The sequence below is a fragment of the Macaca fascicularis genome, chromosome 9 (genome assembly GCF_037993035.2).
Source record: "Macaca fascicularis isolate 582-1 chromosome 9, T2T-MFA8v1.1".
NCBI classification, from domain to species: domain Eukaryota; kingdom Metazoa; phylum Chordata; class Mammalia; order Primates; family Cercopithecidae; genus Macaca; species Macaca fascicularis.
The window spans coordinates 98,179,729-98,205,473 of NC_088383.1; the positions used below are offsets into that span (position 1 = coordinate 98,179,729).

At 40.3% G+C, this 25,745-nt stretch overlaps 1 protein-coding gene and 1 long non-coding RNA gene across 2 annotated transcripts in view; one reads left to right on the forward strand and one right to left on the reverse strand.

Moving 5' to 3' along the window:
* Window positions 1–25,745, reverse strand: part of LOC123566833 (uncharacterized) — a 45,245-nt gene that overhangs the window by 10,842 nt on the left and 8,658 nt on the right. The gene's annotated exons all lie outside the window — the stretch shown is intronic.
* IFIT2 (interferon induced protein with tetratricopeptide repeats 2) lies at window positions 2,470–9,676 on the forward strand. Its single transcript, XM_005565906.4, has 2 exons — window positions 2,470–2,553; window positions 6,725–9,676. Exons 1-2 carry the CDS (start codon window positions 2,549–2,551, stop codon window positions 8,136–8,138), a joined length of 1,419 nt encoding a protein of 472 aa, XP_005565963.3. The 5' UTR covers window positions 2,470–2,548; the 3' UTR covers window positions 8,139–9,676.

Genomic DNA, 25,745 nt, shown 5'->3' on the forward strand with positions numbered 1-25,745 from the left:
CTATCTAAATTCAGTGACAAAAAGAAAATGTTAAAGACGGCAAAGGAAAAGCATCTCGTCACCTACAAAGGAGCTCTGGTATACGTGACCAACAGGCATATAAAAAAATACTCAACATCACTCAACTCCAAGGAAATGCAAAAAATCACAACGAGATATCATCTAATCCCAGTTAGTATGGCTATTATTAAAAAAATAATAATAACAAATGCTGGCAATGATGCGGGGAAAGGGAACTCTTACACACCGTTGGTAGGAATGTAAATTAGTATAGTCATTATGGAAAACAGTATGGAAAGCTGTCAAAAAACTAAAAATAGAATTTTCATGAGACCCAGCAATCACACTAGTGGGTATCTATCCAAAGGAAAAAAAATGAGTAAATCAGTAAATCAAAAGGATACCTGCACTCACATGTTCATCACACCACTATTCATAATAGCAAAATATAAAATCAACATAGGTGCTCATCAGTGAACAAATGGATAAAGAAAATATTATTTATACACACAATGGAATATTATTCAGCCATTAAAGAGGAATGAAATCATGTAATTTGCAATGCAGTTGGAACTGGAGACCATTACATTAAATGCAGTAAGCCAGGCACAAAATGACAAAATACTGCACGTTCTCACTCAAATGTGGGAGCTGAAAAACTTTATCTCATGGACACTGAGAATAGAACAATGTCCCCCCTAGGAAGGGGAGTGGTGGGAAGATGAGAGTGAGGTTATGGGTACAAACATATCGTTAAATAGAAAAAATGAGTTCTACTGTTTGATAGCAGACTAGGGTGACTATACTTAACAACAATATTATGTATATTTTAAAGTAACTAGAAGAGAGGACTTGAAATGACACCAACACATAAAAATGATGAAGACTGAAGGTGATGCATACCCCAATTACCCTGACTTGATCATTAAACATTCTTTGCATGTAACAGTCACATGCAACCCATAAATATGTAAATTATTATACATCAATAAAAAGGGGGAAAATATTGTGCGGCTTGGGGAAGCCAAGAACATAAGGAGATGTTAGGAATTGTTTGGCTTAGGTCAGTGATCATGACGGATTGTTGAATGTCAGGGGAGATAAAGTTCTGGAAAAAGCAAACATTGAAATTTCCTCTGGCTGGGTGTAGTGGCTCACGCCTGTAATCCCAGCACTTTGGCAGGCCAAGACAGGCAGATCAACTGAGGTCAGGCGTTCGAGACCAGCCTGGCCAACATGGTGGAACTCCGTCTCTACTAAAAATACAAAAATCAGCCAGGCATGGTGGTGCGTGCCTGTAATCCCAGCTACTCGAGTGGCTGAGACAGGAGAATCACTTGAACTAGGGAAGTGGAGGTTGTAGTAAGTCAGGATCTTTCCACCGCACTCCAGCCTGAAAAAAAGAAAGTTTCCCCTCTGATCACTTTGGTTAACGATTTTAGATAATAATTATAATAGAAACTAACATTTACTTGTTACTGCCAGGCATTATTCTAAGGACATTTCATGTATTCTCTTATTTCATCCTCCTAACACCACAATGAACCAGTAGTGGTACTATTCCCAATTTACAAAACCAAAGCAGAGACGTTCAATAATTTTCCCCAGAGTTTCATAGCATAAAAGTGGGGGCTGATTTCAAATCCAGATAGACAGACATCACCACCCATGCTTCTAATCATGTATTCATTTATTCAACGACTACTTTTGGAATGCTTGTCACACCATGCAATGTGCAGGTAGTTTTGCAGGGACTGGAGATTCAGCAATGATTCAGACTAAAATCCCCTGACCTGTCGAGGCTAGATAACTGCTCCTTACAGTGGCCTGTGGATCATATTGGTATAAAGCAGAGCAAAGATGTGTTAATATGGTAATCACAAGGCAGAGTACTTTGTAAATATGTCCTTCTCCGAGTTGTGCTCCCGTGATGTCATCAACACATTCCACAAAGAGGAAGTTCTTCTAACTCACTACCCAGCGGGGCTTGGCTCTTACTCAAGAGCATTTTGGGGTGAAAATATCTAAGTTTACCAGACCTTGTGCAAATCTGAGATGAAGGACTACATTAAAAGTGAAATTCACCTTAGCAGGAAATGGGGTTTGCTATTCTGTGTATATCTTTAACAGTATCTGCTGAAAAGAACCCTTTTGTTAAATAATTGTATTACGAGTCCCCAACTTAGTCCTTTCGAATATGAAATAAGAGAGGGACCGTGCACAAGAGCAATGCCCCCAGACCCATCTTTAAGTGAAGCGCCGGGCGGATAAAACATCCCTCTTCTGCTGCCTTCTTTCTCTGATCGCAACTCAGCTCCCGAGGAAAAAGAGTGCTCATTTCCCTGTAAAGAGTCCTGCCAATTTCACTTTCTAGTTTCACTTTCCCTTTTGCAACGTCAGCTGAAGGGAAACAAGCAGAAAGGAACCAGAGGCCAGTTGTATATATAGGTTCCTTCAGCATTTATTGGTGGCAGAAGAGGAAGATTTCTGAAGAGTGCAGCTGCCTGAACCACAGCCCTGCCGAACAGCTGAGAATTGCACGGCAACCATGAGGTAAAGATTTTCCCTTCGTATCCGATAGTGCTGTTGAGTCATCTTGTCCAATGCAAATCCTGAGTAGCTATGCTTCCAGAGGGCCAGCTCCATTTTAATGTTTGTTTATGGCCTTACTATGCCTTTACCTCTGTCGGTTGTAAATCTGTCTTACCAATGCTGGTTTGTTCCCTCCTAAACAATCTTCTGCTTCACGCTGGCAAGCTTCCTAAATTCATCTCTGGAACTGCTCGCCTGGGGAGCTGAGTTGCAATCAGAGAAAGAAGGCAGCAGAGAGGGATGTTTCATCCCCCCGGCGCTTCACTTAAACATGGGTCTGGGGGCATTGCTCTTGTGCACGGTCCCTCTCTTATTTCATATTGGAAAGGACTAAGTTGGGGGCTCATAATACAATTATTTAACAAAAGGTTTCTTTTCAACAGATACTGTTAAAGATATACACAGAATAGCAAACCCCACTTCCTGCTAAGGTGAATTTTACTTTTAATGTAGTCTTTCATCTCAGATTTGCACAAAGGCTGGTAAGCTTAAATATTTTCACCCCAAAATGCTACTGATTGGTTAGAGTCCTCCTGAGTATGAATTAGAGATGGAGTGCTTGGAGAAAATAGTTCTCACCTCTAACATTCCCTTCTATCCCCAAAACATGAGACTGCCCTGGAGAGGAAGTGTTAGCTCATTGAGTAGGAAGGGAACTATTTTCTCCAGTTTGAGGGTGGGGTGGCCGGACCTGGTTGCCTCACCCTCATTCTGGGAGCTCTGGAATCCCGTGTTACCAACCCCAGTGCTTACTTCCTATAAGACACCTTGCCCTACTTCTGTGAGGTCCCTGATTTCTCTTCTTGAAACAATATTATTTCCTGCTAGTTTAAATGTTCTGCCTGATTTAAAAAAAAGAAAAAAGAAAATAAAGATTTGTGATATTTACAGATTTTTTTGTTTGTAGTCACCCAGAATCTATAGAACCCTTTTCTTATTTGTTAGAATTTTAGCATGGTCTTAGAATTCTTCCCATTATGATACAGACCCATCCCTCCTTCTTGCTTTCCTTATTCTTTATCTATTGTGACTTTCACTGGGCATTGCTCTTGTGCTCTAAGACAGTGGTTCTCAAAATTGAGCATGCATAAAAATTGCCTGGCCAGCTTATTAAGGACAGAGTTCTAGGGTCAATTCCCCAGAGATTCTCATTAAGTGGGAGGGGGTGGAGTCTGAGGATGTGTGTTTCTAAAAGGTTCCTCCGTGATTCTAAGACAGCTCTAAGAAACTGTGGTGGTAGCGTTAGTTCTGAGCCTGGTTGATAATGTCACTGCTGCTTTTATCCAGATAAGAGGCAATGGAAGAAATTGTTGTTGTTGTGTATACAACTGGAACTTCTATAGGAAGCAGGAGAATAGGTCCTCAGAAGCCAGAGCCCAGGAAGCAAGTGTCTGAGACCGACTTCTCTAACTTAACAGTGAAAATAAGAACCCAAAATCAAGCAGTGAAGTTGGATGCCTTTTAAATGGCTGCTCAAAGGGATTTTACATAAGTGTGTATATTAAATGTCTCTATCCTGCAAATGCACAATGGACTTTATGTTTTCTATGGTGGAGATAATCTCAATTCTATTTACTTTCTCTGTTTCTTTTGTAAAATGAGAAAGGAGCTAAGGAGTGTATGTGTTACACTCAATGTCAAACTCAAATGGAAGTTGGAAATGGAATTGAGAGGGAGCAAGGAAGCTAGAGTGAGTCTTCAGGTGTTAGGATGCGTGCTGCACATGCTTGGGATCTGAGAGTGGCCGTATTCTGTAGGACTCACCATATTCTGTAATGAATGCAGTACAGTAGAGAGTATGACACGGATGCACATGGAGAAAACACAGGGTCTGAGCCTTCCGAGCTCCCCAGTGTCCTGTTCTGATCCTCCTGGGGTCACTGCAGTTCTACCAGTGGTCCTGCGAGGCACTCTAGGAACTTTAAATCAGTTCCTGCTCATCTCTGTTTCTTGGAACAAGTGGAGACTTAACTATCCCAAGCAGAATAAACAAACAAACAAACAAACAAAAATAGGATGGAAAATACGCAGGAGTTTGTAGGAAGGACCCGCCTTTCATTCAAAGCTCCAAATAGGTCTTAGCAAAGAGTCAGGTTGTCTAAGCCTCTTAATGTAACTAACCCCAGAGGCGGGAGCCCTGGGGAGTGCTTGACTTGGTATCAGGCATCCTAATGGCAGCAGCATTCCCGTTGAAAAGCTCATGTCCAAACAGATCTGTTTTTATTCTTAGTGAGGTTACAGGAAGATTCCCAATCAAAATGGGAGTGGGAAGGAGTGGTATAAAAAGTAGGAGAGAGAGGGGCAGTTAGAAAGAGGGTTCACATAGGCCGGGTGCGGTGGCTCAAGCCTGTAATCCCAGCACTTTGGGAGGCCGAGACGGGCGGATCACGAGGTCAGGAGGTCGAGACCATCCTGGTTAACACGGTGAAACCCCGTCTCTACTACAAAATACAAAAAACTAGCCGGGCGCGGTGGCAGGCGCCTGTAGTCCCAGCGGCTCCAGAGGCAGGAGAATGGCGTAAACCCGGGAGGCGGAGCTTGCAGCGAGCCGAGATCCGGCCACTGCACTGCAGCCTGCGCGACAGAGCGAGACTCCGTCTCAAAAAAAAAAAAAAAAGAAAGAGAGGTCACATAATCTTCTATCTAGACATATATTTCAAAAGTGATCCTGCCACATTGCATGACATTCCAGATATCTATTGGTTGTATAAGAAGCCATACTATTTAGAAATATATACAAGGGTTGCTGTACAGATACCACGAAAAAAAATTTAAGTAAGAAAAAGCAACATTACAGAGACTCCAATACACAGACAGTGTTGAGAAACAATTGGGGCGTGGAATGTTATTCATCTCCAAAGTAATTCGAAGTACAGGCTTTTGTTCATTTTTCTGTTTGCTGGTTTTTTTCGCTTGTTTTTTGTTGTTGTTTTGTTGTGTTTGTTTTGTTTTGTTTTTTGGTTTGGTTGGTTTTGGTTTATTTATTTCTTTTGAGGACCAACACTGAAAGGAATGGAAAATCTTTCCAGGAGAGTCCTAAGGGTACCCTAAAGGAAAAAGAGCCCTTTCTATAAGAAAAGGGGCTAGTGGCTTTATGAGCCTTCCCTGTAGCTGCACTTCTTGCCCTTTGTTATAAAAGCAAAACGCAGAAGAGAAAAATAACATTTCAAAAAAATTAAAACAATCAAGTACAAAATTACTAATAGAGCAACTCAATGAGATGTATTAAGAACAGAAATCACCACTTTAAGAAGTAGAGGTATGGGGGTGGGGGAAAGGGAAAAAAATTACATTTTATTCCAAAATAAATGTTTAAGATATTGCTAACATAAATGATACTTGAAATTAAATGAGAGAATAATACAAAAGCAGATAAAATGAGTAAAAATTCAGAATGGTTGAAAATAAGATTCAAACGGTTAAAATGGAAAAATTCAACAGAAAAAAATGAAAATGTAGCATCGTAAAGTAATAAACCAATACAAAATAAAACCAATCTGATAAAAGCTCAGAAAGTTTGAATAGACAAAATAAATGAAGGATCTATTAAAAGCTGAAATAGAAAATCGAAAGTGGTCAAGATTTCTTTAAAGGCAAATGAAGGAAAACTAAGGAATTAAGAATATCAAAGAAAATGAAGCTGCATTTCAGAGGGATGAGAAGTTAAAATCAGTATGGCAAAACATCAAAAGACTAAAAAATTATAAAGCTGAAATTTTCAAAGTACAAAAGTAAAGCTAGGGAAGAATGAAGAACAGAAACAAAAAGCAATGAAAACCACTTACTTCTTTAAAACTACATAAATAAAACCAAGCCTCCACAGAGGCCTTCAAAAGCAGAGGGCAGAGCGATTTAACAAAAACTGTCTTATTCATGAAAATCTAGCCACAGACTCAGAGAATAACCCACTGCCCTCGCCCTAATTCTTCTGCTGCTCACAGTCTCTAAACTCCTGCTACAACATGCAGGAATTAACAATATGGCAAAACATATTATAGAAAGAAAAGAAGGAGACTTTCTTTGATTTGTGTTAACAGTCTTTAGGAGGAGGAGAATTTTATTTGCCTTGCTCCCATTTCTTGACATATAAATCTATTTCTCAAAGTGTCCATCTTTCTGTTTTCCCCTACAGTGAGAACGCTAAGAATTCCTTGGAGAGCAGCCTACGGCAACTAAAATGCCATTTCACCTGGAACTTGATGGAGGGAGAAAATTCCTTGGATGATTTTGAAGACAAAGTATTTTACCGGACTGAGTTTCAGAATCGTGAATTCAAAGCCACAATGTGCAACCTACTGGCCTATCTAAAGCACCTCAAAGGCCAAAACGAGGAAGCCCTGGAATGCTTATGTAAAGCTGAAGAGTTAATCCAGCAAGAGCATGCTGACCAAGCAGAAATCAGAAGTCTAGCCACCTGGGGAAACTATGCCTGGGTCTACTATCACATGGGCCGACTCTCAGACGCTCAGATTTATGTAGACAAGGTGAAGCACATCTGTGAGAAGTTTTCCAGTCCCTACAGAATTGAGAGTCCGGAGCTTGACTGTGAGGAAGGGTGGACACGGTTAAAGTGTGGAGGAAACCAAAATGAAAGAGCGAAGGTATGCTTTGAGAAGGCTCTGGAAAAGAAACCAAAGAACCCAGAATTCACCTCTGGACTGGCAATAGCAAGCTACCGTCTGGACAACTGGCCACCATCTCAGAACGCCATTGACCCTCTGAGGCAAGCCATTCGGCTGAATCCTGACAACCAGTACCTTAAAGTCCTCCTGGCTCTGAAGCTTCATAAGATGCGTGAAGAAGGCGAAGAGGAAGGTGAAGGAGAGAAATTAGTTCAAGAAGCCTTGGAGAAAGCCCCAGGTGTAACAGATGTACTTCGCAGCGCAGCAAAGTTTTATCGAAGAAAAGATGAGCCAGACAAAGCTATTGAACTGCTTAAAAAGGCTTTAGAATATCTACCGAACAATGCCTACCTGCATTGCCAAATTGGGTGTTGCTATAGGGCAAAAGTCCTCCAAGTAATGAATCTAAGAGAGAATGGAATATATGGGAAAAGAAAGTTACTGGAACTAATAGGACACGCTGTGGCTCATCTGAAGAAAGCTGATGAGGCCAATGATAATCTCTTCCGTGTCTGTTCCATTCTTGCCAGCCTCCATGCTCTAGCAGATCAGTATGAAGAAGCAGAGTATTACTTCCAAAAGGAATTCAGTAAAGAGCTTACTCCTGTAGCGAAACAACTGCTCCATCTGCGGTATGGCAACTTTCAGCTGTATCAAATGAAGTGTGAAGACAAGGCCATCCACCACTTTATAGAGGGAGTAAAAATAAACCAGAAATCAAGGGAGAAAGAAAAGATGAAAGACAAACTGCAAAAAATTGCCAAAATGCGACTTTCTAGAAATGCAGCAGATTCTGAGGCTTTGCATGTCTTGGCATTCCTTCAGGAGCTGAATAAAAAAATGCAACAAGCAGATGAAGACTCTGAGAGGGGTTTGGAGTCTGGAAGCCTCATCCCTTCAGCATCAAGCTGGAATGGGGAATGAAGAATAGAGATGTGGTGCCCACTAGGCTACTGCTGAAAGGGAGCTGAAATTCCTCCACCAAGTTGGTATTCAAAATATGTAATGACTGGTATGGCAAAAGATTGGACTAAGACACTGGCCATACCACTGGACAGGACTATGTTAATTGCTGGGTCTTCAGAAAGCCCAAGGAGTTCTGGGAGAGGGACCAGATTGGGGGGTAGGTCCAAGGGCTTGGTGATAGAATTATTTCTCAATTGACTTCTTGAGTGCAGTTTGAACTGTAACATTTGCTTAGTCACCTTTAGTGGAGTAGTCCACTGGGCTTGTTTCTATGTTTATATAAAGCAGCCAAATCCTTCATGTAATATTGAAGTCCATTTTTGCAATGTTGTTCCGCATTTGGAGCCATTTTGCATCCCATAGAGGTTAGTCCTGCATAGCCAGTAATGTGCTCAGTTCATCCAAAAGCTGGGGGCCAAAGTCTAAATAGGGCTCGGTATCCCCCATCTCTTACCTCTGCCTCCTTCCTCCTCCTTCCCAGCCTATCATCAATCTTGAGTATTCTACACAACGTGAATTCAAGTGCCTGATTAATTGAGGTGGCAACATAGTTGAGAAGAGAGCAGAGAACAGGAAGAGACATAGCTAGAAGCAATGGGTGCAAAAAGCAATGTGTACAAGACTTTCAGCAAGCATAGAGAGAGTTCACCTCTACTCTGCCCTCCTCATAGTCATAATGTAACATGTAAAGAATGAAAATGGATTCTGTACAATACGCTAAAAACCAACATAATGTATTTCTTTAAAACCTGTGTGGAAAAAATAAATGTTCCATCTGTAGGGATAGGGAAAAAGTAACCAAAAGAGAGAAAGAGAAGGGAATGCTGGTTTATCTTTGTAGATTGTAATCAAATGGAGAAATTTTCAATATTTTAGCCATTGTTAGGAATTTTTTTTTGGTAAAAGGAAGACTGACTTTGTTCAAATGCTTTCATGAACCTGGTTTGAGATGATAGGAAAGCAACAAAATGGGGAACCTGGGTGACTAAGGGCCTGGTGCAAGGTCTTGGGAAATGTCATTGACAATAGATGGTGGGGTTTTCCCCCCTTTAGAAATGTTGGATATTAAGTGATATAAACACTTCTAACTCTGAAAATCTTCTGAGAAATCCCAAAATTCATGGTATTCTTGGACAACTGGGATTTTCTAGGAAGATACTGAATGGCCTAGACATCAAAGTTGGTGTGAACCAAAATAGAGTCAGCTGACCCAGCATGAGACCATCAGTCATGCTCTGGGTTGGAAAATGTTTGCCTGTTGGAATTAATTTAAGCTTAAGTATATATCAACATTATTTTATTGTGCAATTAAAACAATAAAAATTCAAGGTTTTTTAAAGTTAAAAATTCTAACCACTGTAACAACAATTTTTGTGTTATTTTCTGTATTAAAAATCTTGTTGCATGCATTTGAGGTCATCAGGATGCAAAATTTGTATTCCTGAAAATGCCATATATTTTCATTAATAAATAGCCTAAATATGATAAAACATAAAGCAGTGTTCTGATTCATCTGGAATTTTGCTGTACTTTAAACCTTTCAGACTCAGCTACTGATAAATGAAATGTTACACAAGTATGAACCAAATCCAAATAACCTAGGCTGGTCTACTATCATAATCACCTGAACAGAACAAAACTTTTTCCTCAGCTTTAAGAGTCCAGGGCTTCGGATAACAGCTGCCTTCTGCCACCTGCTACCATTGACCTACATGAACACAGGCATTCTGTCTCCACCTTGATGGTGGGTGGGCTACTGCCCTTTTCTTTGTTAAATTTTGTGCTTTTATCACATTTTCTCTATTCTGACCTCTATTATGAGAAATAAATGTCACTGATTCCATTTTATGCCCCATCCTGGACTCAATCCAAATGCGTGTTAGAGAGTCTTCCCTATTAAGTAAAGAATAGGAAGAGACAAGAAATCTCCGTTATTTTTCAAGAGGCCTCTAATGGAAAATGCAAATCATGCCAACTGCAAAGGTAAACTCATTTCACTGGATCAAAATGGACAAGTGTATGTTTCAGGGGTAGATCTAGCTCACCTTGCCTGAGTAAATTAAGACTACATCTGGTTCCTGGGAAGGAACACCACACATATTCTGAGTGGAAGGTTAAAATGGAAAGGCATGCCGACCTTGAGAGAGGACCATTGGTACCTGTGTGTACTAAAGACAGATGTATGTAATCTTGTCCTTGCACGTCATGCCACCAGTCCCTTGCTGGAACAGGACCCTTAGTGGGAAAACAGAAAGAAAGGTAGGAAAGGGAAACATAACATCTTACACTTAATATTTATTTGGGGACTTAAAGTTAACAAATGATTGGAAAACAATAAAGAAAATTATGTACATAGCTCCTGTTTCCTGAAATTTCACCATCCAGGAATAACAAATGGAGTCACATTAATTGGGCTTGACTTGTAATTCCCTGCCTTTTAACCACATTTCCCAGGGCAGGACATTTGACTCCCTCCATATATTCACCCAACACAGCAAGCCCCTAGTAGATGTCTCCTACGTGCTGATGAACATGTCTATCAGAGTTATCTGATCACATTTGCTACTTGTGTAGCTTCAACACCCATATCCATCAATGACCATTGCCCCTAAAACTGCCTTCAATACATTTCACATTCTCCGTATTTGATTGCCACCTTAATATCTCTGCCAACAATGTTTTCAAGTGTGTTAGTGTCAGTGAAAGAGTGAGAAGAATTCTTCTTTTCTCTGTGTTGCTTCCAAGTAGTTGTTATTTATTTCTCTGCCTCAGAGTCCTCAGTGAAAAAGATTCATTGACTTCTGCTTGTCTTTCTCCACAGAGCTCAGACACAGTCCCTGGGGACAGCTGACCTTGAGTCATGCTGCAATTTCACCTTCCTTCATCCCCTATGTCAACTGACACATCAAATACAACTGGATCCAGTGCAACTGGAAGACTGCATGTATTAGAATCCTGATTATAACACAGGTAGGCCTTGTGTTAGGATCCCTACCATACATGCAATCAACCTTGGATGCCAATCTGAGGGTTGTAGTTTCCAACCTGAGATCATACATGCCCATTTCCTCGTTTCCTCCATTTCCCCCATCGCTGATTTTGGAAAAGGGACTAACTTAGACTAATATGTAAGAAATTTTCCCCATGATTAATAGTGCAGCTATCTCATTGCTGATTATCTACACCTTCTAGGGAGGCTGCAAAGAGGGAAACCGACTAAAATCCTTAGATGTACCTAGGTGCATGCACTTGTAAGACAGACATTCTCAGCTCTACATGGGGCCTCCCTTCAGCTGCTTTACATACAGGACTTAAGACTAGAGAAGAGACCAGAGGCAGGATTTGTTGGAAGCCTGTGGAAACAAATCCCAAACAGTTCTTCTCCTCTGGTTCTCTGCAGGCTGCTATTGAAAAGGAGGCTACCAAACAGGTAAATGATACATATTGACCCCAGAGCCTTGATTTATGTCTCGTTTGTTTTGGAAACATAATGAGTCAAAGTTTGTGTTATTTCTGAATTGGGTAACATGTAAAAATATGTAGTAAATTCTGCCCTGAACCTGGAAATTTCTGAAACCCTTCTAGAGACCTGGAAACTGGCCCCAGTGTGTTTATATATATATAATCTAATTAAAATGTTTGAAAAGTCTTTCTTTACCTTTCCAGCATCCTGGATATCCCAAGTCAATGAGCCTATTTATATTCTGCTTTTGATTTACAGATATTACGCAGCAGAGATACTGTGATATAAAACCACTGAGCACACATTTTCCTTTCTCATTTTTAAATTAAACTTACTAATTTGTCATCAAGCACTACATTTAAAAACTCAAACCTGGCCAGGCACAGTGGCTGAAGCCTAAAATACCAGCACTTTGGGAGGCTGAGGAGGGAGGATCACCTGAGGCCAGGAGTTCCAGACCAGACTGACAAATATGGTGAAACCCCGTCTCTACTAAAAAAAAAAATACAAAAAAAAAAAAAAAATTAACTGGGCGTGGTGGCGTGTGCCTGTAATTCCAGCTACTCAGGAGGTTGAGGTGGGAGAATCTCATGAACCTGGGAGGTGGTAGTTACAGTGAGATGGTGCCACTGCACTTGGTGACAGAGGGAGAACCTGTCTCAAAAAAAAAAAAAAAAAAAAAAAACAACTCAAACCTACTTGTACATTTTTTGCATTTAGTGAAAAAGCCTACATAAGTTGGAGCTTTAAAATATATGTATAAAACTATGTAATATATCTTCTAATTGTTGATTAAGAAAAACTAGAGTTTACTAGAATATTTTAAAATATGGAAACATTTTAAATAATGAGTAAGGCTTTTAGGTCATGGAAAAGAGTTGATTTGTCTAGGTGTTAAAAAGGAAATTATTATTTCCACTAGCAATGTATGAGAAATATTATTTCCAACATCTTCACCAATACTGAATATTACCAGTCTTTAATTTTTGTCAATCTGATGAGTGCATGCATATATTTCCAAAAAAGATGCTGGCATATAGATCACAGATAAATAAAATGTTCAAGTGTGGAATCTGTATGACGGAAATCCTCTTCAAACCCAGAATGCTAGTTTTCTCTCCTCTCTCTCTCTCCCCCCGCCACTTCTCTCTTCCTTTTGCTCTCTTTCTTTCTCACTTTCATCTTCCCTTTATGTCTTCTTCCTTCAAGTTTCTCTTTCTAGAGATGACTTTGAGTCTCTGTGCATGAAGTGGAAAACATCCCTACCAGTTTACTTATCTCTTCTCCTAATAATTCAGCAGAGGCCAGGTGCAGTGGTTCACACCTGTAATTGCCACACTTTGGGAGGTGGAGGTGAGCTGATTGTTTGAGCCCAGGAGTTCGAGATCAGCCTGGACAGCATGGTGAAACCCTATCTCTACAAAAAATACAAAACTTAGCTGGGCTTGGTGGCATGCACCCGTAGTCCCATCTACTTGGGATGTTGAGGTAGGAGGGTCGCTTGAGCCCAGGAGGTGGGGGCTTCAGTGAGCTGAGATCATGTCACTGCACTCCAGCCTAGGCAACACAGTGGGATGAGACCCTGTCTCAAAAAATAAATAACAATAATTCAATAATGACTTTCTAGAATCACTTTCTTCTGATCAAAATTCCAAAGAAAAATCTGTTTGTCTCATTTCAAGTCAATATCCATTACCAATAGAATCCAGTTGACCAAGAGAATGAGACCATAAGCCAGACAAAGCAGGAGCTTTGAGTGCAGGCTTTCTGCAGGAATGAGAGCAAATTATCCAAGAAGGAGACATAAGAGGAGAGAGGAAATGACTGGCAGAGGACATGGCTTGCATACCTAGAATACACTCTAGTTTTCCATCACACGAGCACAAAATTTTGTGTGTAGTCCAGCGCTGTCTTACATGTTATTACCTGTAGAATATCTAGAATTCTAACTCTTCCAGTATTTCTCAAACTTTAATGTGCAGTGCCCACTTTCATGTGCACAATCACCTAAGGATCTTGTTAAAATGTAGACTATGATTTAGAAGATCTGGGTGGAGCCTGAGACTCTATATTTCTCTCAAGCTCTCAGGTCAAATCAATGCCAGTAGTCTGTAAACTACACCTTGAATAGCAGAGATATAGACTGAACTGCAACCAATTCAATCTGGTTCCATTTTTCAGCACATCCTTTAGTCAGAAATGAAGATGAATCATACCAGCACATTGTCCTTCCTACAGCCTTCTCTCTCTTTCAGTAACTCATCTCTTAAGAGCTCAGATAAGAAAATCTGTATTACCTCGAAAATAAGTATGTTTAATGTAAAATGGTGTAGCCACTTTAGAAAATAGTTGGGCAGTTCTTCAAATGGTTAAACATAGTTACCATATGACCCAGCAATTCCATTCCTAGATACGTATGTAAGAAAAAGGAAAACATGAAAACATGTTCACACAAAACTTATGCATGAATGTTCATAGCTGTATTCATAGTTGCATTATTCATGATGGCCAAAAGGTGGACCCATCAACTGATGAAGTGATAAATGAAATATGGTATATACACATAATGGAATATTATTTGGAAACAAAAATAAATGAAGTAATTACTGATACATGATACAACACAGATGAACCTTGAAAACATGCAAAATGACAAAAGGCAATTTAAAAAGGTCACATATTGTATGATTCTGTTTATATGAAATGCTCAACAGAGGCAAATTTGTAGAGACAGAAAGTAAATTAGCAGTTGCCAAGGGTAGGGGAGGGGGTTGGGACGATGGGAGATGACAGCTTGAGAATGTTCTATAATTGATTGTGGTGCTGGTTGCATAACTGTGAATAGAATGAAAGCTATTGAATTGTATACTTTAAATGGGTGAATTGTATGATATGTGAATTATATTTTATTATAGCTGTTAAAAAATGGGACTCTTGTTCCAAATATAATAAGGAAAATTTTTCTTTTGTTATCTACTTTTACTTCGAAGTTTGTTTTCGTTGTGTTGTACCCTTATTAGTAGCATTTTGAATACTATTGTTGCTTTCACATTCAGTAGATATGTTAAATAAGTTACGTATTCTATTTGCTGAGTTGGGTATGCTACAAAAATCTAATCCCATCTGATTTTATATTTAAATACTCATATGCAGGAACCTTCCTGATTGGCAAATTGGCGCAAAGAAAGAGTCCAAATACAGAAGAGAATTTGACTCCATAGGTAAGTTCACATCTGCATGTATATAAGTTTAAGAATAATGTGAATTTAGGTCAGGCGCAGTGGCTCTTGCCTCTAATCCCAACACTTTGGGAAGCCAAGGCAGGTGGATCATGAGGTTTAGAGATCGAGACCATCCTGGCCAATGTGGTGAAATCCCGTCTCTACTAAAAATACAAAAATCAGCTGGGTGTGGTGGTGGGTGCCTGTAGTCCCAACTTTTTGGGAGGCTGAGGCAGGAGAATTTCTTGAACCCAGGAGGTGGAGGTTGCAGTGAGCTGAGATTGTGCCACTGCACTCCAGCCTGGCTACAGAGCAAGACTCTGTCAAAAAGAAAAAAAAAAAGAATAATATGAATTTCTTAATGATGCAGATTGTTATTCAGTCACCATGTGCAACTGTTGCAAATACTGTGCTAATTCATGAGTACTTTTTGAGCCAGGAATTAGAACAAAAAGAAAAACAAAAAAATGGACAATAGGTGCTACTGTACTGGAAATATAATTCTTCATTACATAAGAATCTATTGCATTCTGGTGAAAGAAAGGCTTTGAGTAGTTTGTTGAATTTGTCTTTTCTCTGATCTTTATTGCTACAATCCTCTCTGAACTCCGAAGCAGAAACTGTGTCTAAAAATCAGCTCCCTCACAATGCACAAACATGCATGATAAGATCTCCATTCATTGTGAGCAAAGAAGAGAAGATAGACAACTTTTCCCTGGGCTGGATGTTTGGGGTTTCAAATCGGATTCTACCAGAATAAAGCACTGGATTCTGAGTAACAGAGGGGCTATTTGTTCTTTTAAATTTTTGTATGTTTTTATCTGTGATATGTGGGACCCTCTAAAGCATGAGGCCAAAGGCACCTCTTAACTGAGTGTAGGGATGGTATTTATACCTTTTATGATATCACAAATATTTGTACCTTTTATAAAGATATGTCACTTTATTATGACTAGGATAACAAATTGTTAAGTTAAACAACCAATCAGAATTAGACTTTTCCAAATTGCAGGTTACTTTCATAGAATATAACAACCTCTGAACTCAAAGTATCTCATGAGACTCTGTTGTTGGAAACACCATATGTCACGTCAATTTTGCTACAAAAGAGTCTCTGCAATTACAAGATAGAGGGAATGCTTCTAGTTAATTCCTTCATCATCATATTAGTCATTACAACTATACTTCCTAGGTTTTTATGAATATTTATAGCATGGTTGGGAAGTATTATAAAATGAAAAAAAAAAAAAACCTCTCAGGGTAGTATCAACTCCTTCAGAGCTCAAAGCATAAATATATAATCCATCCATTAAACAATAATATGTGTATTACTTTTGCCCATTTTATAGCTGGGTAAACTAACTTATTATCCAGACCTTGGAGAGCTAAACAGCTCAGAGATCTCTCCAGGGCCTGGCTCCATATGTTTAGTGTGAAGCAAAAAGGAAATTCTGGCTCAATGATTTGGCCCCTGGAAAATTCAAGAGCTAGTAAGGTAAACAGAGATAATTAAATCTAGGTCTTCAGGTCTAAATTTACTTCTGGGAGATAATTTACTGGACAAAACTACTATTTAAAAAAAAAAAAAAAAAACATTTTGAAAGTCTTTCATATAACTGGGTCCCAGAAACCCCTACATCAGAATCTCCTTGAGACATTATTAAAAATGCAGTTTTGGAGGAGGTTCCAAGATGGCCAAATAGGAACAGCTCCAGTCTACAGCTCCCAGCGTGAGCTACACAGAAGATGGGTGATTTCTGCATTTCCAACTGAGGTACCAGGTTCATCTCACTGGGGCTTGTCAAACAGTGAGTGCAGCCCACGGAACGTGAACTGAAGCAGGGCAGGGCATTGCCTCACTCAGGAAGTACAAGGGGTCAGGGAATTCCCTTTCCTAGCCAAGGGAAGCTGTGACAGACAGTACCAGGAAAATCGGGACACTCCCACCCTAATACTGCATTTTTACAATTGTCTTAGCAAATGGCACACCACGAGATTATATCCCGCACCTGGCTTAGAGGGCCCCACGCCCACAGAGCCTAGCTCACTGCTAGTATAGCAGTCTGAGATTGAACTGTAAGGTGGCAGCAAGGCTTGGGGAGGGGCACCCGCCATTCCTGAGGCTTAAGTAGGTAAGCAAAGCAGCCAGGAAGCTCGAACTGGGTGGAGCCCACCACAGCTCAAGGAGGCCTGCCTGCCTTTATAGACTCCACCTCTGGGGGCAGGGCATAGCTGAACAAAAGGCAGCAGAAACTTCTGCAGACTTAAGCATCCCTGTCTGACAGCTTTGAAGAGAGTAGTGGTTCTCCTAGCATGGAGTTTGAGATCAGAGAATGGACAGACTACCTCCTCAAGTGGGTCCCTGACCCCTGAGTAGCCTAACTGGGAGGGACCTCCCAGTAGGAGCCAACTGACACCTCATACAGCGGGGTACCCCTCTGAGATGAAGCTTCCAGAGGAAGGATCAGGCAGTAACATTTGCCATTCTGCAGCTTCCACTGGTGATACCCAGGCAAACAGGGTCTGGAGTGGACCTCCAGCAAACTGCAACAGCCCTGCCACAGAGGGTCCTGACTGTTAGAGGGAAAATTAACAAACAGAAAGGACATCCACACCAAAACCCCATCTGTACGTCACCATCATCAAAGCCAAAGGTAGATAAAACCACAAAGATGGGGAGAAACCAGAGCAGAAAAGCTGAACATTCTAAAAATCAGAGCACCTCTTCTCCTCTAAAGGAATGCAGCTCCTCGCCAGCAATGGAACAAAGTTGGACGGAGATTGACTTTGACGAGTTGAGACAGGAAGGCTTCAGACAATCGGTAATAACAAACCTCTCCGAGCTAAGGGAGGATGCTTCAACTCGTCACAAAGAAGCTAAAAACCTTGAAAAACAGATTAGATGAATGGCTAACTAGAAAAAACAGCATAGAGAAGACCTTAAATGACCAGATGGAGCAGAAAACCATGGCATGAGAACTGCATGATGCATGCACAAGCTTCAGTAGCCAATTGGATCAAGTGGCAGAAAGGGTATCAGCGATTGAAGATCAAATGAATGAAATGAAACAAGAAGAGAAGTTTAGAGAAAAAAAGAGTAAAAAGAAATGAACAAAACCTCCAAGAAATATGGGACTATGTGAAAAGACCAAATCTAGGTCTGATTGGTGTACCTGAAAGTGACAGGGAGAATGAAACCAAGTTGGAAAACACTCTGCAGGATATTATCCAGGAGAACTTCCCCAACCTAGCAAGGCAGGCCAACATTCAAATTCAGAAAATACAGAGAATGCCACAAAGATATTCCTCAAGAAGAGCAACTCCAAAACAAATAATTGTCAGATTCACCAAAGTTGAAATGAAGGAAAAAATGTTAAGGGCAGCCAGAGAGAAAGGTCGGGTTACCCACAAAGGGAAGCACATCAGACTAATAGTGGATCTCTCAGCAGAAACTGTTCAAGCCAGAAGAGAGTGGGGGCCGATATTCAACATTCTTAAAGAAAAGAATTTTAAACCCAGAATTTCATATCCAGCCAAACTAAGTTTCATAAGTGAAGGAGAAATAAAATCCTTTACAAACAAGAAAATGCTGAGAGAGTTTGTCACCACCAGGCCTACCTTACGAGAGCTCCTGAAGGAAGCACTAAACTTGGAAAGGAACAACTGGTACCAGCCACTGCAAAATCATGCCAAATCGTAAAGACCATTGATGCCAGGAAGAAACTGCATCAACTAACGAGCAAAATAACCAGCTAACATCATAAGGACAGGATCAAATTCACACATAACAATATTAACCTTAAATGTAAATGGGCTAACTGCTCCAATTAAAAGACATAGACTGGCAAATTGGATAAAGAGTCAAGACCCATTGGTGTGCTGTATTCAGGAGACCTATCTCACATGCAGTGACACACATAGGCTCAAAATAAAGGGATGGAGGAAGATGTACCAAGCAAACGGAAAACAAAAAAAGCAGGGGTAACAATCCTAGTCTCTGATAAAACAGACTTTAAACCAACAAAGATCAAGAGACAAAGAAGGCCATTACATAATGGTAAAGGGATCAATTCAACAAGAAGAGCTAACTATCCTAAATATATATGCATGCAATAAAGGAGCACCAAGATTCATAAAGCAAGTCCTGAGAGACCTACAAAGAGAGTTAGACTCCCGCACAATAATAATGGGAGACTTTAACACCCCACTGTCAACATTAGACAGATCAATGAGACAGAAAGTTAACAAGGATATCTAGGAATTGAACTCAGCTCTCCACCAAGCAGAACTAATAGACATCTATAGAACTCTCCACCCCAAATCAACAGAATGTACATTCTTCTCAGCACCACACTGCACTTTTCCCAAAATTGACCACATAGTTGGAAGTAAAGCACTCCTTAGCAAATGTAAAAGAACAGAAATTATAACAAACTGTCTCTCAGACCACAGTGCAATCAAACTAGAACTCATGATTAAGAAACTCACTCAAAACTGCTCAACTACGTGGAAACTGAACAACCTAGTTCTAAATGACTACTGGGTACTTAACGAAATGAAGGCAGAGATAAAGATGTTCTTTGAAACCAATGAGAACAAAGATATAACACACCAGAATCTCTAGGACACATTTAAAGCAGTGTGTAGAGGGAAATTTATAGCACTAAATGCCCACAAGAGAAAGCAGGAAAGATCTAAAATTGACACCCTGACATCACAATTAAAAGAACTAGACAAGCAAGAGCAAACACATTCAAAAGCTAGCAGAAGGGAAGAAATAACTAAGATCAGAGCAGAACTGAAGGAGGTAGAGACACAAAAAACCCTTCAAAAAATCAATGATTCAAGGAGCTGATTTTTTGAAAAGATCAACAAAATTGATAGACCCCTAGCAAGAATAATAAAGAAGAAAAGAGAGAAGAATAAAATAGATGCAATAAAAATATGATAAAGGGGATATCGCCACCAATCCCACAGAAATACAAACTACTGTCAGAGAATACTATAAACTCCTCTGTGCAAGTAAACTAGAAAATCTAGAAGAAATAGATAGATACATGGGCACATACACTGTCCCAAGACTAAACCAGGAAGAAGCTGAATCTCTGAATAGACCAATAACATGCTGTGAAATTGAGGCAATAATTAATAGCCTACCAACCAAAAAATGTCCAGGACCAGATGAATTCACAGCCAAATTCTACCAGAGCTACAAAGAGGAGTTGGTACCATTCTTTCTGAAACTATTCCAATCAATAGAAAAACAGGGAATCCTCCCTAACTCATTTTATGAGGCCAGCATCATCCTGATACCAAAGCCTGGCAAAGACAAAATTTAAAAAAAGAGAATTTCAGGCCAATATCCTTGATGAACTTTGATGCAAAAATCCTTAATAAAATACTGGCAAACCAAATCCAGCAGCACATCAAAAAGCTTATCTGCCATGATCAAGTGGGCTTCATCCCTGGGATGGAAGACTGGGTCAACATACTCAAATCAATAAATATAATCCATCATATAAACAGAACCAAAGAAAAAATCCACATGATTATCTCAATAGATGCAGAAAAGGCCTTCAACAAAATTCAACAGACCTTCATGCTAAAAACTACCAATAAACTAGGTATTGATGGGACATACCTCAAAATAATAAGAGCTATTTATGACAAACCCACAGCCAATATCATGCTGAATGGGCAAAAACTGGAAGCATTCCCTTTGAAAACTGCCACAAGACAGGGATGCCCTCTCTCACCACTCCTATGCAACACAGTGTTGGAAATTCTGGCCAGGGCAATCAGGCAGGAGAAAGAAATAAAGGGTATTTAATTAGGAAAAGAGGAAGTCAAATTGTCCCTGTTTGCAGATGACATGATTGTATATTTAGAAAACCCCATCATCTCAGCCCAAAAGCTCCTTAAGCTGATAAGCAACTTCAGCAAAGTCTCAGGATACAAAATCAATGTGCAAAAATCACGAGCATTCCTGTACGCTAGTAACAGACAAACAGAGAGCCAAATCATGAGTGAACTCCCATTCACAATTACTACAAAGAGAATAAAATACCTAGGAATCCAACTTACAAGGGATGTGAAGGACCTCTTCAAGGAGAACTACAAACCACTGCTCAGCAAAATAAAAGAGGACACAAACAAATGGAAGAACATTCCATGCTCATGGATAGGAAGAATCAATATCTTGAAAATGACCATACTGTCCAAGGTAATTTATAGATTCAATGCCATCCCCATCAAGCTACCAATCACTTTCTTCACAGAATTGGAAAAAACTACTTAAAGTTCATATGGAACCAAAAAAGAGCCTGCATTGCCAAGACAATCATAAGCCAAAAGAACAAAGCTGGAGGCATCACGCTACCTGACTTCAAACTATACTACAAGGCTACAGTAACCCAAACAGCATGGTACTGGTACCAAAACAGAGATATAGACCAATGGAACAGAACAGAGGCCTCAGAAATAACACCACACATCTACAACCATCTGATCTTTAAAAAACCTGACAAAAACGAGAAATGGGGAAATTATTCCCTATTTAATAAATGGTGCTGGGAAAACTGGCTAGCCATATGTAGAAAGCTGAAACTGGATCCCTTCCTTAAACCCCATACAAAAATTAATTCAAGATGGATTAAAGACTTAAATGTTAGACCTAAAATCATAAGAACCCTAGAAGAAAACCTAGGCAATACCATTCAGGACATAGGCATGGGCAAGGACTTCATGACTAAAGCACCAAAAGTGATGGCAACAAAAGCCAAAATTGACAAATATAATCTAATTAAAGTAAAGAGCCTCTGAACTGCAAAATAAAGTACTGTTAGAGTGAACAGGAAAGCTACAAAATGGGAGAAAATTTTTACAATCTACCCATCTGACAAAAGGCTAATATCCAGAATCTAGAAAGAACTTAAACAAATTTACAAGAAAAAAAAATCAAACAACCCCATCAAAAAGTGGGCAAAGGATATGAGCAGACACTTCCCAAAAGAAGACATTTATACAGCCAATAGACACATAAAAAGAAGCTCATCATCACTGGTCATCAGAGAAATGCAAATCAAAACTACAATGAGATACAATCTCACACCAGTTAGAATGGTGATCATTGAAAAGTCAGGAAACAACAGGTGCTGGAGAGGATGTGGAGAAAAAAGAACACTTTTACATTGTTGGTGGGACTGTAAACTAGTTCAACCATTGTGGAAGCCAGTGTGGCAATTCCTCAAGGATCTAGAACTAGAAATACCATTTGACCCAGCAATCCCATTACTGGGTATATACCCAAAGGATTATAAATCATGCTGCTATAAAGACACATGCACATGTATGTTTATTGTGGCACTATTCACAATAGCAAAGACTTGGAACTAACCCAAATGTCCATCAATGATAGACTGGATTAAGAAAATGTGGCACATATACACCATGGAATACTATGCAGCCACAAAAAAGGATGAGTTCATGTCCTTTGTAAGGACATGGATGCAGCTGGAAACCATAATTCTCAGCAAACTATCACAAGGACAGAAAACCAAATACCACATGTTCTCACTCATAGGTGTGAATTGAACAATGAGAACACTTGGACACATGATGGGGAATATCACACACCGGAGCCTGTTGTGGGGCAGGGAGAGGGAGGAGGGATAGCATTAGGAGATATACGTAATGTAAATGATGAGTTAATGGATGCAGTACACCAAGATGGCACATGTATACATATGTAACAAACCTGCATGTTGTGCACATGTATCCTAAAACTTAAAGTATAATATAATAAAACAAAATGCAGTTTCGAGCTTGGGGTTAAGATGGTGGACTAGAAGCAACTCCTGTGCCAGGCTATCATGGAAAGGAAACAAAAGTGCTAGTGAGCATTGACCGTTCGGGCCAATCATCTGAGAAATCATGTCGGGGATTTGGGATCCTACAAGGCATAAGGGGATCGCACAGAGCAGAAAGGGGTGAAGCTAGCTACCAGCCTGTCTGGGCTCAGTATGGAGCCAGGAGAACTTCTCCAAGACTGGAAAGGGTGAGTGAGTGAGAACCCCTTAGGGGATTTACACTCTTGAGAGGGACCTGTCCAAGACTGGAAATGGGAGAATTCCCCTGAAACTCCTGCCCACCGCCCCCACCCCACCACCGTGCTTCTAGACTGAGGCAGAAAGCCACCCAGATATTTTGCAGGGCAACTCTCTAGTCCAAGGAGACTTCTGCAAGCCCTGTGCCCCTAAGAAGACCAGCACCAGTGCCACAGCCCAATAGAGGCTGCAGTCACAGTGCCCAGTAGCAGTAAGATTGCCCCACCTCAACCCCTCTCTGGATGGGACTTGGTGCCAGCTTCCAGCCTAGTGGTCCTACTTCTCTGTCTGAACTCAGCCAGTGGCCATAGCCTCCTGTTTTCCCAGGAAGTACCTGGAGGGCAAGACAGGTGACTGCATCCACCCCTGCCACTGGTAGCCAGGCAGGCAACACTTGCTGCTACATTCTTTGCAGACAATATGATTGCATACCTAGAAAACCCTGATGTCTCTACTGAAAAGCTCCTAGGTCTAATAAACAGCTTCAGCAAAGTTCCAGGATACCAAATCAACATACAAAAATGAGTAGCATTCCTATACACTAACAAAATCCAAGCCAAGAGCCAAATCAGGAAGGCAATGCATTCACAATAGTCACAAAAAGAATGAAATACCTAGAAATACAGCTAACCCAGGAGGTGAAAGATCTCTACAATGAGAATTACAAAACATACTTAAAAGAAATCAGAGATGACACAAACGAACGGAAATGCTCATGGATAGGAAGGATCAATATTGCTAAAATGGCCATACTACCCAAAGCAATTTACAAATTCAATGCTGTTTCTAACAAGCTACCAATTTCAGTCTTCATAGAATTAGAAAAATCTATTTTAAAATTCTTAAAGAACAAAAGTGCTCAAATACCCAAAGCAATCCTAAGCAAAAAGAACAAAGCTGGAGGCATCATGTTACCTGACTTTGAACTATACTACAAGGCTATAGTAACCAAAATAGCATGGTACTGGTACAAAAACAGACACATAGACCAATGGAACAGAATAGAGAGCCCAGACATAAGGGTACACACCTACAACCATCTGATCTTCAACAAAGGTGACAAAAACAAGCAATGGGAAAATGACTCCCTATTCAAGGGTGCTGGGATAACTGGCTAGCTGTATACAGAAGATTGAAATTGGACCCCTTCCTTACATCATATATGGAAATCAACTCAAGATGGATTAAATGTAAAACCTAAAACTATTAAAACCCTGGAAGATAACCTAGGCAATACCATTCTTGACATAGAACCTGGCGAAGATTTCATGATGAAGACACCAAAAGCAATTGCAACAAAACCAAAAATTAACAAATGGACCTAATTAAACTAAAGAGCTTCTGCATAGCAAAAGAAACTATCAACAGAGTAAACAGGCAACTGACAGAATGGGAGAAAATATCTGCAAACTATACATAACCAAAGGTCTAATATTGAGAATCTATAAGAAACTTAAGCAAATTAACAAGCAAAAAAGCAAAAAACTCCATTAAAAAGTGGGCAAAGGACATGAACAGATACTTTTTAAAAGAAGACATGCATGCAGCCAACAAAAAAATGAAAAAATATGTGGTGTTCGGTTTCTGTCCTTGTGATATTTTGCTGAGAATGATGGTTTCCAGCTTCATCCATGTCCCTGCAAAGGACGCAACTCATCCTTTTTTATGGCTGCATTGTATTCCATGGTGTATATGTGCCACGTTTTCTTTATCCAGTCTATTGGGTTGCTTCCAAGTCTTTGCTATTGTGAATAGTGCTGCAATAAACATACAAACCAACACAGCACACGTATGCCTATGTAACAAACTTGCACATCACACACATGTACCCAAGAAATTAAAGTGTAGTAATAAAAAAAGAAAAGAAATTTCTTCCTTCAGATACCCTAAAAAAAAAGAATCTGAAAAAATACTCAATATTACTAATCATTAGAAGAATGAAAATCAAAACCACAATGAGATATCATGTCATACCAGTCAGAATGACTATTATTAAAAAGTCAACAAAAATAACAGATACTGGTGAGGTTACAGAGAAAAGGGAACCCTTATAAACTGCTGGTGAGAATGTAAATTAGTTCAGCCATTATGGAAAGCAATGTGGCAATTTCTCAAAGAACTTAAAACAGAAGTACCATTCAACCCAGCAATCCCATTACTGGGTCCACACCCAAAGGAATATAAATCATTCTGCCATAAAGACACATGCACGAATCCCTGATAGGGGGCGGAGCAAGATGGCCGAATAGGAACAGCTCCAGTCTCCAACTCCCAGCGCGAGCGACACAGAAGACCGGTGATTTCTGCATTTCCAACTGAGGTACTGGGTTCATCTCACTGGGGAGTGCCGGACGATCGGTGCTGGTCAGCTGCTGCAGCCCGACCAGCGAGAGCTGAAGCAGGGCGAGGCATCGCCTCACCTGGGAAGCGCAAGGGGGAAGGGAATCCCTTTTCCTAGCCAGGGGAACTGAGACACACAACACCTGGAAAATCGGGTAACTCCCACCCCAATACTGCGCTTTAAGCAATCAGGCACACCAGGAGATCATATCCCACACCTGGCCGGGAGGGTCCCACGCCCACGGAGCCTCCCTCATTGCTAGCACAGCAGTCTGCAATATCACGGCAAGGCAGCAACGAGGCTGGGGGAGGGGCGCGCGCCATTGCTGAGGCTTAAGTAGGTAAACAAAGCTGCTGGGAAGCTCGAACTGGGTGGAGCTCACAGCAGCTCAAGGAAACCTGCCTGTCTCTGTAGACTCCACCTCTGGGGACAGGG